The sequence below is a fragment of the Grampus griseus genome (genome assembly GCF_964374135.1).
Source record: "Grampus griseus genome assembly, chromosome: 6".
Taxonomy (NCBI): domain Eukaryota; kingdom Metazoa; phylum Chordata; class Mammalia; order Artiodactyla; family Delphinidae; genus Grampus; species Grampus griseus.
Genome location: NC_139000.1, coordinates 22,634,355 through 22,658,388, shown reverse-complemented (window position 1 = coordinate 22,658,388; position 24,034 = coordinate 22,634,355). Strand labels below are relative to the sequence as shown.

At 38.5% G+C, this 24,034-nt stretch overlaps 1 protein-coding gene across 1 annotated transcript in view; it reads right to left on the bottom strand.

Moving 5' to 3' along the window:
• Positions 1-24,034, bottom strand: part of SVEP1 (sushi, von Willebrand factor type A, EGF and pentraxin domain containing 1) — a gene marked incomplete at its 5' end in the record, with an annotated part of 184,195 nt that overhangs the window by 119,479 nt on the left and 40,682 nt on the right. The window contains 2 exons of the mRNA XM_082656871.1: positions 121-300; positions 1,133-1,291. Of these exons, the coding sequence (XP_082512997.1) occupies positions 121-300; positions 1,133-1,291 (339 nt within the window). The remainder of the gene's footprint in view (positions 1-120; positions 301-1,132; positions 1,292-24,034) is intronic.

The window sequence follows — 24,034 nt, the reverse complement described above, 5'->3', positions numbered from 1 at the left end:
TTCTGTGGTCTATGGTCTATGAAATCAAAAGAAACAAAGAATCTAGTAGTCCATTAGAGTTTAAGTTGAGGACGTCGAGCAAGACAATCAATAAACAACGTGAATTGGCAGTCTGCATACCTCTGCAGGAGCTCTCGGAGCTGGACCACAAACCATCGGGCAGACACAAGAAGATGCTGCTTCCCACGAGGTCGAACCCGGGGTGACATCGGACCCCACAGGCTGCATTGAAGTGGCTGTTGCAAGTGTTCTGGATAAAGTAACCATTTTCAGGAGGCTTCAGGGCAGGGCAGCGGACAACTAACATTTACAGGGAGAAGAGTAAAAAGCAAAGTGAGTCTCTGTCTATAAAGCATCCTCCCCCCCACCCCCGCTTTTTCTTTTCCGGTCAAGAGGACATTGTATACACAGAGCTAAATTATCAACAGCATTCCCATCTACTGCATATGAATTCCTAAGTGCACATTTGGAAGAACACTTATAGCTCATGCTTACTAGGTATTTGCTTCCAGTTAAGTTTAAAAACAGACTAAATATTATGGTTTAAGCTTAGAAATTTTAAAATCTTCATATCTATGTGGATACGAAATTTTCTAGTTCTTGACCCTCATATGTCATTAGCTATTTTCCTTCTCAGTTAGAGTGGCATAAAGTAAAGAACAAATAAGTCCAGCAAAGCATGTCTGCCACAAATCCCAAGAGCCACAGCTTTGACTATTAAATACTTTTAATTTTTGATATGAATAATATCAAAGTACTTTACTTATAAAAATATTTTCTTTAAATGGATGTAACCATCACCAGAGCCCAAACTAGCTCATTTGTTATTCAAATTTGCTGTTAAATTTGTGACTTCTCTCTCTTAGATTCATTTTAGATCTTTTCCGATACTAAATCTGTTTTCATAGTCACATTACTTGTGGAGTCTCAGATCTCCTTTCTCTGGAGCAAGATGTGGATATGTTCAGTGATAAGGAATGCTAGATGATAAAAACAAAGAATTCCCCCCAAATAAGATTAGAGGAAGGAATATTAAAGACCATGCCCAATTAATTGGATGAAAACACCGGCATTACTTCCCTAAAAGAGATCAGCTTTTATATTTCCTATCTGCCAGTGGTGGGATCCATACCTTTGCAGGTCTGGCCAGATGCCCGGTAACCCTCCTTGCAGACACAGTCTTCAGGGGAAGTACTTCCAGGTGGAGAAGTGTGATTTTCATCAGGACATGGAAGGCACGTGCTAATTCCTCCTGGTGAACCTTCTGGTTTGTATGTCCCGGATGGGCAAGCTGTGGGTAAGCCAGGGAAACCCATTTTATGTGGGGTACATCAATGGACAGTTAACAACATTTTGGAAACTGATTAGGGGGGTAAAGTCCCAAATAGCTTTTCATAGAAATAATCGTATAATTCAAGCAAGGAGAGAAACCAAGATTTTTTTAAAAGACTGATATAGTTGGCTATTTGCAGGTAACGAAGTGGCCTCTTTGATGTCCCACAATTAGTTACAATCACAACACATCATGGCATGCTATGGCTGGGCTTATTTGTGGGAAAATTCAAAACAGCAATGTACGTAAATGGACTAAAAGGCATCAATGATACTCAACGCGTAAAAACATCGTGCTAAAGACAGTATACCCCATATTCCATCAACCCCCCCCAACCTGTGCAGCTGCACCTCCCCCACTGTGTCCCCCAACACTCACTCCCAGCAGAACAGAATAGTTGTAGATATGCAAAAAGCACTGGGCCCCTTGTTTCGGTTCAAAGCACTGGACAAAGGGTGAGGAGAAAGTAAAGGGCTTGAGGGAAATGATCCTACTGATGGGAAATAAGCCTTTTGAAGAAAAAAGAATCACAGACCCTGCTTTCCCCAGGCTCAAGGAAAAAAAAAAAAAAAAAAGATGAAAAGCAGGATCTGATTGACCTTGCTTCATATCTTCCCTCTGCACTGACAATGCGGCTTTGAATCTGTACTTACTCTCCCTGGAGTTACACATCTGTAAAGTAACTCACAATTAAGAATTCAACAACAGAGAAACTGTGGAATAAAGAGACTTGCAATACTTAATAAAGCCAAACAAATGTAGTGTAGTCAAGTATGCATTAGATTATTTAAAAAAATAGTAGCAACCAAGGAATGTGCACTTATGTGGTGATACTTGATATAAATTATCTCCTTTAATCCTCACAGTATTAATAAGTAGTATTAATAATTACTAATATTTTTATTAATAAGTACATTACTTTTATTAGGATTGTGTCTATTTTAAAGAGAGAATGGAGGCTTAGAGTAATTTGATGATTTGACTAAAGTTACTCAGTTAACAGGTGATAGCGCTAGGAGATTTTTTTAGCATTTAACATTGGTTTATTACATTTTTATGCTGAAATTCAAAATCACATTTATCTTGTTTGTAATTAGTAAGTCAAATATTTTTAAATGGTAGTACACTCCTTTCTTCTTCCTACTGTCATTTGTTTAAGGCCTGTTTCCAGGTAGACAAGCTCTGGCTTGTTTATCTTTTTCAAAGACTTTTTTTTAGGTTTACAACAAAATTGAGATAAAGATTAGAGCTAGAATTTTAAAGCAGATATTTACATAGCATTCACTATGTCCCAGGGACTGTTCTATATATTTTATAAATATTATCTGTTTATCCATTTAAGAACCTATGAAGTAATAAATATTATTAACCTCATTTTACAGATGAGAAAACTAAGGCACTAAGAGGTGTTCTAACTTGCCAAAGTTACACAGTAAGTGACAAAGCTGGGGTTTAAACCAAGAGAATTGGGATCCAGAGGCCATGTTCTTTACTACTACATGTTCTATGTCTCAAACCCAGGTCTCCTGGATGCAAAAGTCCTTGTCTTAACAACTAAAATATGCTAAAAACAGAAGAAATCATTATTGAGAGAGAAGACTCGTAATATAATGTAATTTTTAGAAAAAAATCATGCTTCTAACATTCTTGATTATATTTAAAAACAGAAGAGAACATTTTCCCATGTATATAGTAGAAAATTCCAGAATTGATAAAGCTGTAGCTATTTAAGAATGAGAGAAACATTTGTAGGAAAGTTATAATGATGTGTGACTTACGAAAAATACTTCAGCAGAAAAAAAGGGAACATTACTTCAAAGCATCATAGCATTAAATACTGAATTATTATTGAATTATTCATATTTCTGAATAGTCCTTTTTATAAAAAGTTCAGTAAATATTGGCACAGATCTTCAAGAAGATGCAGGACAACACTGTATCCTTTGAACAGAAGGCAGCAGCTATAGGAGAAAATGATTAAGATAAACATACAAATGGAAAAGAAAACATAAACTGTAACAGCAAGATTAAAACTGTTGTTGGAGGCAGTAAAAAGAAGCCAAAAAATTCCAGAACAACACAAGTAAAAGCTGTGATATTAATGCAAGAAAATATTCCTTACTTGAAGTTTCAGGGCAATAAAAACTCATCAAGTTCCCAGCAAAATTAATAAAAAGTGATTAACACCCAAAACAAAGGGAAAGTATGACAAGTGTTTAGGAAAGAAAAACAAAATAAATGGGAAAATCAAACTGACATTTCATTTTTCCTGTGCAAAAACAAATGCCATGAAAAAAGAATGAAATAAGATATACAGCTATGTGGAAAAAATATTATGAACCCAAAACTCTGTATCTGGGCAACCTACTGGTAAATATGAGGGAAGAGAAATACATTTGAGAATGTGCATGACTTCTGGAAATCAACATGTATTTCACTGATTGAAAAGAAATCAACATAAAGAACTCAAGTATGAGAAAAAAATGGTATTCAATAAATCACTTGAGATTAAGAAAGTAGTGGGACATACCATATATTGCTAAATATCTTGCTAAAATAATTGTAAAAATTATGAAATAGCAAATAAAGCCCCTTAAAAAGAAAGACATACGATCTAAGGGAAAAAAATAATAATCTTTACATATTATAAAGAAAAAATGTTTAAAGTCTGAGGGAAACGGGGGATGGTTGGGAAGAGGAAAAGATAAAGTTCTCATTTCCTTTTATATATATCAATATGAAAAAACTGAAAGAAAAACACAGGTTCAATTTGTACACAAAAAATTCACATAACTATGAATAGAAAAAGAACGCATAACCTCCAAATCAGTGGAAGAGAAAAAAACCCAAATAACAAAGGTAGAAAAACATAGCTACTAAACAACCAATGGATTCCTGAAGAAATCCAAGAGGAAATCAAAATATACCTAGAGACAAATGAAAACAAAATCACAATGATCCAAAACCTATGGGATGCAGCAAAAGCAGTTCAAAGAGGCAAGTCCATAGCAATACAATCTTACCTTGGGAAACAAGGAAAATCACAAATAAAACAACCTAAACTTACACCTAAAGCAACTAGAGAAAGAAGAGCAAACAAAACCCAAAGTTAGCAGACGGAAAGAAATTATAAAGATCAGAGCAGAAATAAATGGATTAGAGAACAAGAAAATAGTAGAAATGATCAATGAAACTAAAAGCTGGTTCTTTGAAAGGATAAACAAAATGGATAAACCTTTAGCAAGACTCATCAAGAAAAAAAAAGGAGAGGGCTCAAATCAATAAAATTAGGAATGAAAAAGGAGAAGTTACAATGGACAACACAGAAATACAAAGGATCATAAAAGACTACTACAAGCAACTGTATGCCAATAAAATGGACAACTTAGAAGAAATGGACAAATTCTTAGAAACGTACAATCTCCCAAGACTGAACCAGGAAGCAACAGAAAATATGAACAGACCAACCACAAGTACTGAAATTGAAACCGTGATTAAAAAACTCTCAACAAGCAAAAGTCTAGGACCAGATGGCTTCACAGGCGAATTCTATCAAACATTTAGAGAAGAGTTAACACCTCTCCTTCTGAAACTATTCCAAAAAATTGCAGAGGAAGGAACACTCCTGAACTCATTCTATGAGGCCACCATAACCCTGATACCAAAACTAGACAAAGATACCACAAAAAAAGAAAATTATAGGCCAATATCACTGATGAACATAGATGCCAAAATCCTCAGCAAAATACCAGCAATCCAAATCCAACAATACATTAAAAGGATCATACACCATGAGCGAGTGGGATTTATCCCAGAGATGCAAGGATTTTTCGATATCCACAAGTCAAACAATGTGCTATACCACATCAACAAATTGAAGAATAAAAACCATATGATCATCTCAACAGATGCAGAAAAAGCTTTTAACAAAATTCAACAGCAATTTGTGATAAAAACTCTCCAGAAAATGGGCACAGAGGGAACATACCTCAACATAATAAAGGCCATATATGACAAACCTACAGCTAACATCATACTCAGTGGTGAAAAGCTGAAAGCATTTCCTCTAAGATCAGGAACAAGACAAGGATGTCCACTCTCACCACTTTTATTCAACATAGTTTTGGAAGTCCTAGCCACGGCAATCAGAGAAGAAAAAGAAATAAAAGGAATCCAAATTGGAAAAGAAGACATAAAACTGTCACTGTTTGCAGATGACATGATACTATACATAGAAAATCCTAAAAATGCTACCAGAAAATTACTAGAGCTCATCAATGAATTTGGTAAAGTTGCACGATACAAAATTAATATACAGAAATCTGTTGCATTTCTACACACTAACAACAAAAGATCAGAAAGAGAAACTTAAAAAAAAATCCTATTTACCATTGCATCAAAAAGAATAAAATACCTAGGATAAACCTACCTAAAGAGACAAAAGACCTGTACTCTGAAAGCTATACGATGCTGATGAAAGAAACTGCAGATGGCACAAACAGATGGAAACATATACCATGTTCTTGGATTGGAAGAATCAATATTGCTAAAATGACTATACTACCCAAGGCAATCTACAGATTCAATGCAATCCCTATCAAATTACCAATGGCATTTTTCACAGAACTAGATCAAAAAATCTTAAAATTTGTATAGAGACACAAAAGACCCCAAATAGCCAAAGCAATCTTGACAAAGAAAAAAAGAGCTGGAGGAATCAGGCTCCCTGACTTCAGATTATACTGCAAAGCCACAGTCATCAAAACAGCATGGTACTGGCACAAAAACAGAAATATAGACCAATGGAACAGGACAGAAAGCCAGAAATAAACCCACGCACCCATGGTCATTTAATCTACGACAAAAGAGGCAAGAGTACAATGGAGAAAAGACAGTCTCTTCAATAAACGGTGCTGGGAAAACTGAACAACTACATGTAAAAAACAAAACTAGAACATTCTTTAACACTATACATAAAAATAAACTCAAAAGCCCTAAATGTAAGACCAGATAGTATAAAACTCTTAGAGAAAAACATAGGCAGAACATTATTTGACATAAATCACAGCAATATCTTTTTTGATCTGTCTCCCAGAGTAATGGAAGTAAAAACAAAAATAAACAAATGGGACCAAATTAAACTTGAAAGCTTTTGCACAGCAAAGGAAACCACAACAAAATAAAAAGACAACCCACAGAATGGGAGAAAATATTCGCAAATGATGTGACTGACAAGGGATTAGTATCCAAAATTTACAAACAGCTCAAGTGGCTCAATATCCAAAAAACAAACAACCCAATCAAAAAATGGGCAGAAGACCTAAATAGACATTTCTCCTAAGAAGACATATAGATGGCCAAGAGGGACAAGAAAAGATGCTCAACATCACTAATTATTACAGAAATGCAAATCAAAACTACAATGAGATTACCTCACACCAGTCAGAATGGCCATCATCAAATGGACAGTAAATGCTGGAGAGGGTGTGGAGAAAAGGGAACCGTCCTACACTGTTGGTGGGAATATAAATTGGTACAGCTGCTATGGAGAACAGTATGGCGGTTTCTCAAAAAACTAAAAATAGAGTTACCATATGATCCAGCAATCCCACTCCTGGCATTTATCTGGAGAAAAACATGGTTCGGGGCTTCCCTGGTGGTGCAGTGGTTGAGAGTCCGCCTGCCGATGTAGGGAACACAGGTTTGTGCCCCGGTCCGGGAAGATCCCACATGCCACGGAGCGGCTGGGCCCGTGAGCCATGGCCGCTGAGCCTGCGCATCCGGAGCCTGTGCTCCGCAATGGGAGAAGCCACAATGGTGAGAGGCCCACGTACCGCAAAAAAAAAAAAAAGAAAGAAAAAAACATGGTTCGAAAGGATACATGCACCCCAGTGTTCATTGCAGCACTGTTTACAATAGCCAAGATATGGATGCAACCTAAATGTCCATCGACAGATGAATGGATAAAGAAGATGTGGTACATATGTACAATGGAATATTACTCAGCCATTAAAAAGAATGAAATAATGCCATTTATAGCAACATGGATGGACCTGGAGATTATCATACTAAGTGAAATAAGTCAGACAGAGAAAGACAAATATCGTATGATATCGCTTATATGCGGAATCTAAAAAAATGATACAAATGAACTTATTTACATAACAAACTCACAGACTTAGAGAATGAACTTATGGTTACCAGGGGGGAAAGGTAGGGGGAAGGGATAGACTGGGAGTTTGGGACTGTCATGTACACACTGCTGTATTTAAAACAGATAACCAACAAGGACCTACCGTAAAAAAAAAAAAGTTAAAAAATTTTTAAAAATTAAAAAAAAGAAAAACAGAACAAGAAGATAAATAGCAGAAAGAATTTATAACAAAATGTCATTAACTAAGGTAATGGAAGTAAAACCAAATATATCAGTTATCATCAATAATAGTAATGGGTTAATTTAACCCTGCTGATAACATATAAACTTAAAAACAAGCCAGAGATACAGGTTAAAAATAGTTGGATGTTAAAATATATGTTAAATATTTCAAAAAAATTTCAGGAAGCAAACAAATTAGTACCTTAAGGAGAAATAAAAGCTTAACACATAAAGAGCTTTTTCTAATATATGAACAAGATAGGAATACTTCAATAGAAAAGTTGACAAAGAACAAAAGCTGGAAATTTACTAAAGAAGAAATGAAAATGACCTATAATAGTAGGATACACTGTCTAACCTCACTTATAATGAAAAATGCAAATTGATGACTACTTTTTAATTTGGAAAAATTTTTAATGGATGTTAGTACCCACTGCTGGCAGGCATGTGGGCAAACAGGCTCTCTCCAACTCTGTAGGGCAACCTGAGGGTAGACACCAAAAGCCTCAAGTGGAGCTTTCCCTTTGATATAGCATTTCATTTCTAATAATTTGTCCAAGTGAAAGTAAACATTTTTTACCTACACATATAAGTATGTATAATTATTGTCTGTCATTACACAGCACTGGAAATCAAGACAAATGTCAAGAGATGGGGGGTTTGTTAAATTCTTATGACAAATCCATCAAATGGTATATTAGCCATAAAAACAGAATTCTTGACATGGAAGGTCAATCAAATTGTGTAGCTGAGTGTAAAACAATGTATGTTTCAAACACCATATGTATTGTATGATCTTCTGGCTAATGAATGCATAAAATTCTATAATGTTATGAATACATGACATATATTCATGGTAGAATTATGAGCCTTCCCAGTTTGTTTATTTTTGCTGATTTACATTTTCTTGTTTTATTATACTGAATAGGTATTGTGCAAAAACATTAAAAGTAAATAAAAATTATGCATAAAAGAAAGTCATTGTCTCAAATGCTGTATTTCATTTCACAGTTATTGGTTCTCTGACCTCAGAGATCACTTTGATTCCTACTTCTCCCTCCATCTCCTTCAATATCCAAATTGAAATCATGTTGTTTGGGTTTTACTCCTTAAAAACCCTCAGCATTTCACCTATCCCTCCATCTGCATCGCTCCTATCTTAGACAGGAACTCCTTACCTCTCTTCCAGGTTTTTACAAAGTCCTTTCACTGGTTCCCTCAACCTTCATCTCTACTCTTTAATCCATCTTAGATGTTGCTGCCTGAACATCTTTCTAAAATATAAATGTGATCAAAGCATTTTCTAGCAAAAACTGCACCAACAGGATGAGGCCCTCTCTCTTTACTCTGATCTATTGGGTTGGCCAAAAAGTTCTTTTGGGTTTTTCTGTAATTCTTTGATCCATCTATAACTTTCCCCTGTCTGCTACAATGAACCAGTGAACTCCATATCCTGATCAGAAGCTGCTTCAGAATCAAGCAGAGACTAGTTTTGCAGCACACCTCCCCGACCTCAGTTTACTGGACTTGGGAGTTTGACCAATTTACTTAATTTTTCTGAGACTTTGTTTCTTCGCGTGTAATATTAGTAGTACTTGCCTTATAAATCTGTTGTTAGGATTAATTGAAATAATGTGAGTAAAGCAACAATGCCGGGCATGTAGTTGGCATTCAGTGAATGTTAGAATAATGTCCCCAACTCTTAATTTTCTCAACTATAAAAGAGACAGTTATACTTTTTTTATGGCTTGCTGTGCCCAGTAGATGCTCTGGTGCTTGGTAAATATTATCTCCCTCTCTTTCCCTTTCCTATCTTCCACTTAGCTTCTGCCTTGGCATATGCTTTCCTTTCTCTAAATGAACCTCCAGTATCCTTCAAGACTAACTTGTTCTTCAAAGCTTCTCTAACTTTTTCAGACAGATATTGTTACCTTCATTTCTGTGCCTCAGAGCACATTACCCCCACCTCTGTTCTGGCACATATCACACTGGTAACATACGCACTTGTCTCTTCTCTCCATGGGGAACACACTCTTATAAGTTCAGGGAGTCTTCCAGTCATCTGACCCAGCCATTGCCCATCCCATTGCCCGAACCAGCAGTCACTCAGTCAAAGGAGGGCAGGAGAAAACAAGCTCTATTGGAAGTGAAGGATGGGTTAGTGTGGAGGAAGGACCAAAGTCAGAGGGAGTAACAACAGGGCGGAGTGAAAGGATGTTAGACTAGGAGTCAAGACAACTGAGTTGCTATCCTGGCTGCTCCACTAACAAGCTACGGGGTCACTGGCAAGTGATTTTTTAAAAAGTTTTCCTACAAAATACAGAGGTTACATTTAATGATGGCTATGACCTTTCCAATGCTAACCTTTGATGATTCTATAAATAGAATAATACTAAAAAGTTAAATAAACTTTTCATATGAACAGTCAGATTTTACCTACAGATTTTATAATTTATTTAAAAAATAATATTACATAAAAAGGAGCTAATTTTACACCATTACTCTCCAAAACCTTTTGAGTAATCAAGAATTTACAACACTGGAGAACAGTGCTTTGGATAAAAATATCCAAAAATACATTTGGAAACGTATTGTGAAATTCATAATGGTAATGGAAAACAGATTTTAGGAGAACTATTTAAAGGCATTGCACAACTCTAGTGGGAGAGGTGTAATCAACTTCTTTGATTCCCAACGGGGGAAATTCCTCATCTAAAACCAAGCAAAAGTTGAAAAGATGAAATTAACTGTGGTTTGAAAAAGTTCCACAAGTGATGGTAAAGGGCTAGGGTACAATTTTCTTCTTTATCATATGAAATGATTCCCTTCCTGGAAATGTACCAAATAATGTTTCTTAATTGCTCTTCTTGTTGTTGTTAAAATAAGCACTTTCTCTTTTCAGAAACATCTTAGCAGTTATCAGCTACTATTATTGGAACTGTGATTCTTGAAATTATCATGTGCTAACATTAGATTTTTCTTCAACTGTCAACACAATTTTTTGACTCAAGTAAATAAAAATATCAACCAGTTTGGAATTTGTAGAATATAAAGAACTCTCTGTTCTCTAAATATCAATCCTTTAGATGACTATTTTAGTTAATAATATTTATTATACAGTAACTTATACTTTACAGAATTCCTTCTTATACATAATCTAAGATTAATGTTTTAAAAATCTCTATAAATACTAAGAGCCTCTGTTCTTTGCACAATTCACCTTTAAAGGTTAATGAAACTCTTTAAAGAATATAGTTTTAGGGAAGTTGCATCAGCTGCATTCAGGCTGTGAAGTACACAACTCCAAGTGTGCCCATTCATGTAGATGATAATGGGACCCAGGAGTTGTGCAAATCAAAAGCCCTCGTTGCTGCTGTATCTAGGTAGGACATCAAGCAAGTTATCTGGGCCCCCCCCAAAAAAAGGCTCTTCATTATTACAATATCATGCTTCTTCTCAACTTTATGGATTCATTCTGAATAAGGAATCTGTTCCTACAAACAGTTGTGTTAGGATTTTGAGCACAGGGGTCCACTGCACTAGAAAAGAACCAGCTTTCCCCAAGGCTAAGTCAATCCTTGTCACAAGTACAGGACAAAGACCTAGGTATACATATGAGGGACTTTCTTTTTAGTAGACAGCCAAGATCCTTTCTATTTTCAAGGAATTAGAAGAGGACACTTTTTTAACTGACCTGGATTCTGCACATCTGAATCTGTGTAAAATGAATTAGCATCCTGCCAACCTCCCTGTGATTGGTTAGCTCATCTGGCTAGAATACTATTTGGGCAAAATTGTGAATGTAGGCAACTGTGTGGTGGAGAGCAGCAAATGGCACCCAAGCTGCAGGACACCATGTTGCAAATGTAAACATCTGCTCCAACTAGAAAGGAAATTACTGATGGATTAGGACGAGTCTAACAAAAAAGAAAAGACAAAACTCTCAAAAGACTGTGTCCAAAAGAAGATGCATCAGCGAAGTAAGCGTTATGTGTTAAGAATATATGTGTACACACATACGTACACATAGAGACATAAATACATATATCACACATAAACACATATATTACACACAAATATAACCTGGCTGAGTATAGAACACTTAGGCAAAGTCTTTGTAGTTGAAAACTCTGTGTTCTCTCTTTTTTTTTCTTTTGGCTGTGCCACGCGGCTTGTGGGATCTTAGTTCCCCGACCAGGGATCAAACCCGGGTCCCTGGACCACCAGGGAATTCCCTGAAAACTCTTAATTGTCTTAAGGTGTTTACTGTCTGGGTGAGAAATGTGAGATCATCCTGAGTTTTACAATTAAAACTTCACGGGCAAGCACTTTTAGGAAAGGCCTCTGGAGAGTTTAGAATTATCTTCAACTTATTTATTCCTTCTAAAATAGCTGATAGCTAAGAATTGTATAAAGAAGAAAATAAAATTTACCATAAGCTTGACTACTCTGGTTTAACTATTCTTTTAATGTTTAATATTTAGGTTGATTCCAATGTTTTACAATTAAAAACAACGTTCCTATAATCATCTTTTCCCCTTATATCATTCACCCATTAACATTTTTTTTCCTTAGGCAAAATAATATTAACTTTTCATTAGTCTACTGTCAAGTTATTGTATATTCCCATTATCAGGAAAAAAAGTACATATCTTACTGTATTCTCATGAGTTTTTTAAATTACCAATTAATCATTATTTAAATGTGAAGTCCCATGAATTCCAATGCAGCAGGTTTTCAACTTGAATCTAGGGTGAATCTATGTCTGAGATTCAGACACGTGTAGGCCCAACAGAAGTCTATTTTCTTACGGAACTTGAGAACCTTCTGGGAGAAAACTCTATCCCTGGTAGGGGTAATATTTAAAATGTTACCAGAGGGACTTCCCTGGTGGTCCAGTGGTAAAGAATCAGCGTTATAATGCAGAGGTCACGGGTTCGATCCCTGGTCAGGGAACTAAGATCCCACATGCCGCGGGGCAACTAAGCCTGTGTGCCGCAACTACTGAGCTCGCGTGCCTCAACTAGAGAGCCTGCATGCCACAAACTACAGAGCCCTGGAGCCTGCGCGCCACAACTAGAGAGAGAAAACCCACACGCCACGACTAGAGAGAAGCCTGCACGCTGCAACAAAAGATCCTGCCTGCCTCAATGAAGATCCCGCGTGTCGCAACTAAGACCCGACACAGCCAAAGGTAAATAAAAATAAATAAATAAAGAGTATTAAAAATAAGTAAATAAATAAAATGTTGCCATAATGGCATGATCACTGATCCATAAGAGCAGACATGAGCTGTAGCATCAAGCAGAGTTCTGCATGCCCACTAATCTGCCAGGTGTTACCTCTGTAGGTGCTGGATTGTGGGATAGACCAGTGAGGCTGGAGAGAGGGTGAGATCAGTAAGGGGACACTTCGGGACTTGGGGGCAGCAGCTGTTTACCAACCAATACATTTGTATTTCAAAATTTTAACAACTTTTACAACTGTACTGATGCATATCTGATGAATTAGCCTGGCCTAAGGAACAAGAGAAATGGCGCACGCTGGATCTGGTAACACTTGACTTTAGCAGTCAGAAAGGAGAAAGATTCTGAGTATAGTTTGGTGTTTGTTGTCAAATTTGTTTCCCTTTGGGTCATATAAAGAGTGGTAAGTTTTGAGTAAGGTCTCAGGCCACGGTTGCCTTTGATATTTTTCTTTCCTCATCTCTTCTACCTCAGTTCAATAAGACTTTAAGGTCTTTGAGGGCTTAGAAATATGGATAATATCAGTTTCTATGCCCATTGGTTGCTGTGCTAATTGAGGACCTTATTATTTTATGACTTGATCGATCTGTAACCTCTATACATACATCTCTTGTTCTAGGTTACTTCAGATTCCGTGATTTCTGCCACAGATGCTGAATTCATATTCCTGTAACATGCCTTTCATCATGCCACTTTCCTGCTCAAAAATCTTCAATGGCTTACCATTGCCAATTGACCAAAGGCCATCTCCAGAGCCTGGAATTCAAGTCCCAGTACAATCTAGTACACTGCTCCTTACCATTCTTTCCATGAATCCCACTTTTCCCCATAGATTTAGGCTACTTACCCACCCATACAAGCTAACTTCAGTCCCCATCACAAGCCTGTACTTTTCGTTGTCCACAACAGTACCCCTATTTCTAACTGTCCTCATTCTAACTTTCAAACCCATTTCAAATCCCATCATCTCCATAACTAACAGTAAATATTTTTTGAACAGCCATAGCATTTTGCATATGACATATGTCACATCATTTTTATTTTTATTCAATCTCAGTTGCTTAGAACTGGATTAACCGTAATTCTTGGTTCATGGCACACATTCTGACTTGTTTGCAGTAATTATGGCTCTACTTCATATTAAGCTACTTCAAGGCAAGTACTGTGCAAGAATCATATCTTCTGAAGTACCTAAAAGATAATTCGATAAATATTTAAAGGAGTCAATGGACAGATTTAAATGATTTCCTTCTGTAGTTTCCATAAAACCCGATTCAGAGTGACCCATTCTGCCTGGCATTCATTCATTCTGATGATCTGTGTGGTCTCCTCTACTGCACCTTGAAATACTCCACTCATCTAGTCAATTTTCCCCTTCCATATTCCCATATTCAAATGTTTGGATTATTTTCTGAATAATCTGTGTGTAAATAAAATTGCAAGTATTTTACTTTGGCAATTACAATGCTTTCAACACGTGAAATTTCACCACCTCACCACCTTTCTCCCAGCTCATCCCTTAAAGGAGGGTGTGGTGCAAAGCATCAAGGGAGAATCCTCAGATGAGAATTCTACTAATTACTACGGGCTGTGACACTGTCTGACCTTCTCTACTTGATGTAACCAATTGGAGAACTGTTGTTTCCATCACAATGCATGGGTGATCAAGTTTATAGCCAAGTAGCTGTGAAACTAAAATGTCATCACCCTCTGTAGGGATGAAAAGGATATGACAGGTGATGGGATACTTGGGATAGACAGAAGGATAAGACAGAACTTTGCCTGTGGTCTTCAACAGAGGATTAAAAAGGGGCAAAGTACCATGCTACGTGACAACACGTGACAGAGATGTTATCCAGACTTGAGGCAGGGGTGGGGTGGTCAGGAAAGCTCTGTTGGTCAAAGTGATTTCAGAGGTGGGACCAAGACCAAGCATAGAAGTGAGGAGAGGGGTGTAGAACCAGGGTGATAGCATTCCGGACAGAGGGAACAACATGTGCAGACCCAGAGGCAAGAGAGGGAAATCCTGAAAATATAAGAGTTCACACTAGCTGGAGGACAGAGGGGTGAGGCTTAGAAAGGTGAGTGCCAGACCCATTGGGGCTGGATAGGTCACTTTCAAAAGCTAGGAGTTTATTCTTAAGACAATGAGAACAATGATAACATGTTAAGTTAGGGTGTGTGAAAAGATCACTTTGGATGCCTTTTGGAGAAGGACTTTGCATGTGAATAACATTTCATACTCAAACACATGGAAAGATTCACTCACCCCCATCTACTTCTATACATAAGGATGATTTAAGAACTTTGAGCTATAGTTAATTAATGCTTTTTTTTTTTTTTGCTTAATTGCTTTAATGTCTTTTTCTCCATAATTCTTGCTAAAATTGTTATCCTTTATTGATTGGCCATTAACCATTTTTTTCCATTGTCTTTTTGGTTTTCCAGAAATAAAAGTCATCATCAGGCATAAGATATGAGAAAAACTGACATCACCACTTCTACGAAGAGTGACCCTAAAGACATAACACATAAAGAACAATATCACTGTTGGACTGATACAACCATCATGGAAAAACCTGTCAACAGAGAAGAAATGATGCACACAAAAAGCAGAGGAACATTTTTCTGGGAAGATGGAGTAGATGTATTTTTCCTTAGTCCTTCTGCTAAAGTACAACTAAAACCCCCAGACGTTATATATAAAATAAACAAGAAATGACACTGACAAGAAGGCAGACCAACTAGGGACCTTGAGATTCAAAGAACAACATGGTAGTCAGTTCCTTGGGCTTCCTTTTTCCTCATGTATCCTAGACATAGAGCTGAAGAAGCTGGCATCCCCCAAAACACCAATGGGGATGGACAAAACCCCCCAAAACAACAAAATACAGTTCTCTCAGCCGAAGGATGAAGAAAAGGGCAGCCTAGCAAGATGGAACACTTGTGGACAGTAAACAACTGACTCCTCTCTTCTAGCCAAAGTCCACAGAAAAAGACCTGTGACCCAAGCCCAGCCATACCAGGCAGAGGCCAAGTGGAGAGCCTAGACTTCCACTCCTGCAAAGCTCTAGAAAAGCACTCCCACACCTCTGCCAGACTTGGTATGGGAGAAGGCCAAGTAGAGAGATGGGTCTTTCATGCCAATGAAGAACAGAGGTGAGGATGGTGTCTCTCTTCCATACTCACCCAGAAGTACCAAGAGGTCCCTCCCCACCCCACTGGAGTGGTGTGTCAGGGTAGGTTCAGTGGAGAGTGAGGACTTGCACCACCACCAAGCAGTAAAGAGGTTCCTTCCTTGCAGTGTCAGTGGAGGCCACATGGGGAGCAATCATCAGGCATCCCTACCCCTTCCACCCAGGGTGGTGTCAGTGAAGGCTTAACAAAGGGCATGGACTTCCACCCACATGCAGCAGTAATGAGGATCCCCTCACCACACACATACTTATCAGTGTCAATCAACAGAGCAAAATGAGGAACCTGGGTTTCTATGTTCACCTGGCAGTGCCCCTCAACCCTCTTCCTCTGCTGGAGGAATGTTTACCTAACACTCGTGAAATGACAACATTGGAGAAATGGAGGACAGATTAGAGGTTTCAAGAGGTTAAAGTAGGGGCAGCCAAGGGTAAGAGGGAAGTGGTTGTTGTTCTAAAAAAGCATGTTATAGAATCTCCTGGTGGTAGAGCTGTTCTATATCTTGTCTGTATCAATGTCAATATCCTGATTGTGATATTATACTATAGTTTTGCAAAATGATACCATTGAGAAAAACTAGGAAAATGACATAGGGGATCTCTCTGTATTAGTTCTTAAAACTGCACGTGACAATATTATCTCAAAAGAAAACATGTAATAAAAATTAAAAAAGCAAAAGGCAGAGAAGCAAAATTTCAAGGTGTATCCAGAAACATGCAATGTAGAGAAACTGTATCTTGGAGCCTGGGGTATCCACGTCACTACTGAGGTGCAGTTGGTTGGAGGTCAGGGATATTTCTTCATACCTAACCATTGCTTTATACGTGGAACAGAGTATGATGAAGAGTATGTGTGAGTATTGGCAAGACTGGAGAGGGTATTCCTCCCGCAGAAATTCACAAATTGACCCTCTTATTCATACATCAGTTTCTTTGAAATTTTACGGTTCCTAATGAGGGTCACACATTTCTCTTTCAAATTAATCTTAGGAAACACATTGTTTCCTTATTATTGTAAATGGGATTTCATCACATTTTTAAAACTTAACGTTTCATTGATTTGAAGTCTTTATCTTGCTACCTTACAAGTCTATTAATTCTACTCATTTTCCATGGATTTCTTTGGATTTTCTAGGTTAACAATAACATCATATGAAAATAGTAAAACGGCTCTTTTTTTTGTTTAACATATTAAATATTGATGGTGAAAAAGTGTAACCTTGCCCTATTAATCTTTATGGTTATATCTTTACATATTTCACGTTTCACATATAATGTGTATTTGATTACTTTTTTCTCATAACTTATTCTATAGTTCATGACTTATTTTAATACAACTGCTTCCATATTTTGACAAAATCTATACATTTCAAGGTTTTATGAAAAATTTCCCAACCACTAACACTATGCTGCATATAGTGATAATGGTTTGTTTTATATTTGTTAAATGATTGTTTAAATGATAAAAACCCACAATATCCTGGAATGCTGTCTTGACTGTGATATGAATTAAAACACTGCCCCAAACCATCAATCATCAATACATGTAAATAGCTTTACACATACAGACAAACACATACATACATACACACACACAAAATACCATGGTTTTAGAACAAAATTTGGAAACTAATCTCAGTAACTAGATAACATGAAAGAGATAAATGTGTGATTAGCCACTTCCTACTGTTGATCTCGGCCTTCCAGATGGCTGACTTTGATTCTAAGCCAGTGCTTCTAAGGGTCAGTAGACTTGTTCACCTTCATTTCTCTAAAAAAGGAATGGAAAATTCTCAGGAAGTTGGGAACCAAGCAGAGTTTCCATATGCTGTATTCTAACATCTAAACATGGAATTTGCTTTATTTATTTACTCGTTCATTCATTCACTCAAAGTTTATTAATGCTTACTCCAAGTTCATGGCCATGTAGCAGAGGCGATGAAAAAAGAGAAAGGGAGAGAGAGAGAGACATAGACATAATCCTGCCCTAAAGGGATTCATAGGATACCAGAGGAGGACAAAACCTAACAAAAATGATGATGCTGTGTGGTAAATGTTAACAGAAAAAAAAGATATTTATGAGAACCAAAAAATCTAGATCTGTCTGTGCCAGGGCAAGAAGGAATGAAAGGGAAAGTTTCATAAGAGAAGTGAGTTTGTTATGAATCCTGATGGATAGGTAAGAACTGAACAGACAGACAAAATGTGGAATATTCTAAGCAAAGGAGGACAAAAATGCACAAGTGTGGAGCCGTGAAAGAGCCTGCAGTGTCTGAGCGGCCACCAGCACCCTGGGGTGGCCGGAGCATAAGATGCTGCAATGTTCATACCCAAGAGATCATTTAAGTCTAGCAGGATCTCACGGCTTTGATGTTTATTCTCAAACTTTAAAAAGAGACACAGTAATGTTTTCTGAATCTTACGTTAAAGCATTAATTCAGTTTGTCAATATAGAGCAGGTGTCTCAACCTCAGTAGAGGGTGACATTTGGAACTTGTCACAGTTGTTTGGTGTACCGTAGGCTATTTAGCAGCATCCCTGGCCTTGAGCCACTAGATGACAATAGCTCCTTCCACTGTGACAACCAATAACATCTTCAGACATTGCTAAATGTCCCCAAGGGAGCAAAATCTCTCCTTGTTAAGAACCACCACTGCTAGAGCGTAACAATTTAAATTCATCAAGGACTTAACTATATGCCAAGCACCATAGCAAGCTTTTCACACGTATTATCTCACTGCCTTTTTATAACAATCCTACTGGTATTAACCCCATTTCATAGACTAAGAAACTAAGGCCCACAGAGGTCAAAGAACTTGCCCAGAAAAACACAGTGAGGAAGTGACAGAACTAGGATTCGTCACTAGCATTCATGCCACTAACTGTTAATCCATAACTATTTATTTATAGATTTATTTATGGATTTACAAGGTTGTATAAGGATTGAATCATGTATCTCGGCATTACCAGCAGTTAGCACACTCACAGCGCCCATCATTTTACTGAGCCTGATTTTTTTCTAGCTTGGGCTATCATTTTCAAATTGCTAACCTTGGCTACCATCCAAACTTGGCCAATCATCTCATATTTAGTAAGCACCATCTCCATGCAGAGCCCATGGAGCCAAACACTTGAGATGCTAAGCTACAGCTGAGAAGCAACTGTTTATTTTAAATGTAGTCCGGAAAGAGCAGCAAAATATTTCTGGATCATTTCCTTGATGGATAAGGACGGTGCGATGAGTGCCATGGAATCACTGTAGGCAATAAAATGGCACAGAGACAGCGTGGATTCTGGGCTCCGAGAGAGCTGGGTCTGCTCACTAACTTCTTTAGAGATGAATGCCATTAGGAAAACTTAAAATTCTTTCACACTGTTTCCTCTTCTGCCAAAGAGGCACATAAGCGGGCAAAGACTCTGCAAGAGGCATGTGGATGTGGCATGAATCATTTTAGAGAGCCAATTTCCAGGACCTCGACATTCCTTTGTCCTCTTAGCTAAACTGATGTGCCAGAGAAAGCATCTACGGCACCTTTACACAACTGCCCTTTGTTCATTTTTCAAAAGAAGTGTGTACTTTTCATCCCTTCTAAATCTTGATGCACTGCCCCAAGGCAATAAATCTCCGGTGTCTGGAGACCCTTCAGATCAAGGCACAATAAGCAGGTCCTCTAAGAAACTCTTCTAGTCTTTCACATATTTCAGTTAAGTATCTTTCAATATTTCTTGACATTGGAAATGGAGTATTTTGGCTCATTTCTGCGATGTTTTGAATTCAGATACATGGTAGCGTGGGGACGGGGGAGGGAAGGCATCGTTCATTTACCCCCTTTCCTTTTCAACCCCCTGACTACCGTCGAAGCACACGCCACTTCTTTAGAAGAGTCGCATGAGGGCAAAGCAAGGAAGAAAATGTCCATAAGAAATACTGAAGGTGGCAGCAGCTTATTTCGCCCAGATGACAAGTTCAGGGCAGGCTCTCTGCCTCGTTTATCAACTGTAGAATTCTAAAGTAATATGATTGCCACTGGAATGTGCACTGGCTTATTTAGGGCTTTTTCTCTCAGAAAATAAATCTGATTTGGAGGATACGTTTGACTGTGAGAAACATTTTCACAGATAGGTGATATGGTAGATGTTTGTCCAGAAACTAAATAAGCTAAATCTATGGCTCCAAGATTTTGATAAGAAGATATTAACGCACAGTTTAGGGTAAAATAATTTTATCAAAGACTATTGAATTGTTAAAAGTTTAGTAAAATTCAGGGACTTGCCTGGTGGTGCAGTGGTTAAGAATCCGCCTGCCAATGCAGGGGACACAGGTTTGAGCCCTGGTCCGGGAAGATCCCACATACCGCGGAGCAACTAAGCCTGTGCGCCACAACTACTGAGCCTGCGCTCTACAGCCCACGAGCCACAACTACTGAGCTTGTGTGCCACAACTACTGAAGACTGCATGCCTAGAGCCTGCGCTCCGCAACAAGAGAAGCCACCGTAATGAGAAGCCCGAACACTGCAACGAAGAGTAGCCCCCGCAAACCGCAACTAGAGAAAGCCCGCGTGCAGCAACAAAGGCCCAATGCAGCCAAAAATATATAAATTAAAAAAATAAATTTATTTTTTTAAAAAGTTTATTAAAATTCATACTATTTTGTTTTTCCCAAGATCAACGTTAAACAAAATGCTTCCAAATGAAATAGTAACAGGTAGTCTTTTAATAAGTCCTGGTAAAGTTCTAGTCTTTGGGGGGGGGGCTTCCCAGAAATTTGAGAAAATGAATGATTGGAATGATGGGTTTTTAACCCCTTTTGCTGGTGAAAAGTTTTCCAGTTCCTTAGTTTCAATAAAATTGAAAGAGGACCTAAGGGAATTGTCAGCTGAGAGATCATTTACAATCCTTTTTTGACAATAGATAACTCATGTTATTTTTGGCATGTAACTCAGGAGGAACTCCAAGAACTGAGTGACATCAATTTAACACAACTCTTTCAAATGCCATCTACATATTTGTATGAAGAAGGTTTTCAGCACTAAAACCTATAAAAATGAAAAACAGCATTGAAATGAATGCTGTATGCTCTTATTCTAATAGTGAACAACAGAAATCCATGGGTCCATGAATTAATGAACAACCCGTCTGATTAAGAGATGAATCTCCAATAGTATCTTATTTTTTATATGTAACAAGTATCAAAATGTGTAATAATGTTTGACAAATTATATACAAGTAACAACTGCAATAATAACTCAATCTGTTAGCAATTTTGGTCACAGAAAATGTAAAAATTTCAATAGATATCAACAATTTTTGTAGCAGAGAAGTAGAATTCTGCAATCAATAAAAGCCTTTAGGACATAAAAATATGTTGCATTAGAAGAGAATTATGTGGGGACTTCCCCCTGGTGGTACAGTGGTTAAGACTCCACTCTCCCAATGCAGGGGGCCTGGGTTCGATCCCTGGTCAAGGAACTAGATCCCACATGCATGCCGCAACTAAAAGTTTGCATGCCACAACTAAGGAGCCGGCGAGCCACAACTAGGGAGACTGCCTGCTGCAACTAAGACCCAGTGCAACCAAATAAATAAAAAAATATTTTTTATAAAAGAACTATAAAAAAAAGAATAGAATTATGTGGTAGAAGTGGAGTGAAGAGATCTAAGAAAACATGCAAAGTTTCGGCATTAAAAAAAATTGCTTGCAGACACAGAAAACAAACTTATGTTTACCAAAGTGGAAAGGGGGGGAGGAGGGATAAATTAGGAGTTTGGGATTAACATATGCACATTACTATAGATAAAATAGATAACCAACAAGGACCTACTCTATAGCACAGGGAACTACACTCAATATTTTGTGATAACCTATAAGGGAAACAAAATCTGAAAAAGAAAAAAATGTATATATATATAAACCGAATCACTTTGCTGTACACCTGAAACTAACAAAACACTGTATCAACTATACTTCAATAAAACATTTTTTAAAAAGGTGCTTGTTCATCAATGCATACCACTAGAAGGAATCAAATTTGCTGTAGTACTTGGATTTCGGTGGGTACATTTAATAGTGCTGCAACAGTTTTATTTTAAAACATCAATACAGTACTATAGAAATGCCATCTTTACAAACCCCATTGAAAAGTTTAGGGGGCCTCTTAAAAATCAATGAGGGGCACGTGGGTTTTCAGTCTTTCTTTAGGGGTTACGTGAGCAAACACATTTGAAGATTACTGATTTCACAGATGTTAATTGTTTTCCCTTTGTCTCCTTTTCATTGTTATTGGAAAGAGTTACTTATAATGGGGCTGGGGAAAAGAAGAAGGGAGAGAGGAAGATTTTACAGTGAGAAGCAGAAATTGGTCATAATCCTTCTTTTGACTATTTTCAAATATTGGGTATATTTATGAGTAGCTCTAAAGGAAACAACATTCTGACTTTGAGAGGTTCTGTTCAAGATGGTGACGGAGGATCCTGGGCTCACCACCTCCCCCGACACACTGAATCTGCAGCTACATATGGGACAACTTCCTCTGAAAAAAAACTAAAAGCTCTCTGAGCGACCCCTACACGTTGGGCAAATGACAGAAGGCCCACATCAAAACAGGCAGGAGGGGCTGGGACACAACCTAGCCATAAACCCCATAACAGCGTGGCCACCCACAATCCAGAGAAAACTCAAAGCCCGAAGCTGCTCCTTGAGGCAGGAGGAGTTTGAATGCCACGTGAGTACCCAACTTGTAAGACCTGCATCTGAGAGAAGAGACCCCAAAACCTCTAGCTTTGAAAATCAACAGGGCTCGAGTCCACGAGACCCATAGACCATAAGGAACTGAGAAACGCCTCTTAATGGGCTCTTTCATGACTCACCTGCCCCAGGGTTCAGCGCAGAGGCAGTGGGTCCAGGGGCATCCGGACTTGCTGTGATTGAAGCCATTTGCTCATCTTAAAGCATCTGAGATTAGCACACACCTAGGGGCCTGCTGACTGGCGGACACCATCTTCACCCCCTTCCTCTTCTTCACTCTAGCCAGTGGGTAGCATCTTTTTTTCTTCTTCTTTTTCCAGCAGATTCCATCTATACTCTCTCCCTCCGCTGTGCTCTAGAGCCATAGTATCTCCCGAAGGGGAGCTTTCACACACGGCTGGTGCCCTGGCTTTTGCGGCTGCTGAGTAGGGGATACCCCTTGATTGCCTGACTCTGGAGGCCGGCAGGGCTTATGCTCGTGGGTCCCACAGGACTGTAACCAATGGAGAAAGAGCTCTTAAACAGCTTCCGCCCCCAAGAGACAGGAAGAGGCAACAGACACAGGAGCTCAGACTTTCTGTGAAAGTGGCCTATTAGCAAATCATCACAGCTGCAGCCCGAGGTGGGGCAGGTTTCTAATTAAACACACACGTAAGTGCTAACCGTGATCCTTTCCAGAGATCTCCAAGAGGAGGTGCTATCTTCAAGCTCTCCCTGGCCGTGCTCCAAAATGCCAATATCTCCCAGAGGGGGGCTTTCACACATGTCTGGTGCCCTGGTTTTTGCGACTGCTTCCCAGGAGATGTCCCTGGATTTCCTGTCTCTGGAGGCCGGGGCTGGGGGGCGGCCAGTGTTCTTGGGTCCCCTGGAACGATCGGAGAGACAGTTCCAGGCAGGCTACTCCCCACCAGGGCACTGCACAGACAATAGACTGAAACCAACCACGGCCCCTCTGCTTCTGTGAAAGAGGCCTATCTTCTTCTTCTGGAGGCTTCTGGAGGGGCGGCTTCAGCTTTGCCAAGCAAACAGAGGCCTACAGAGGTGCCCTCAGGGAACCCAGGCAGTGGCATGCATGCTCTGCCACGCCACACCTTCCTGATACCTCCTGGAAAGTTTATACACGCATCTGGAGCCCCAGT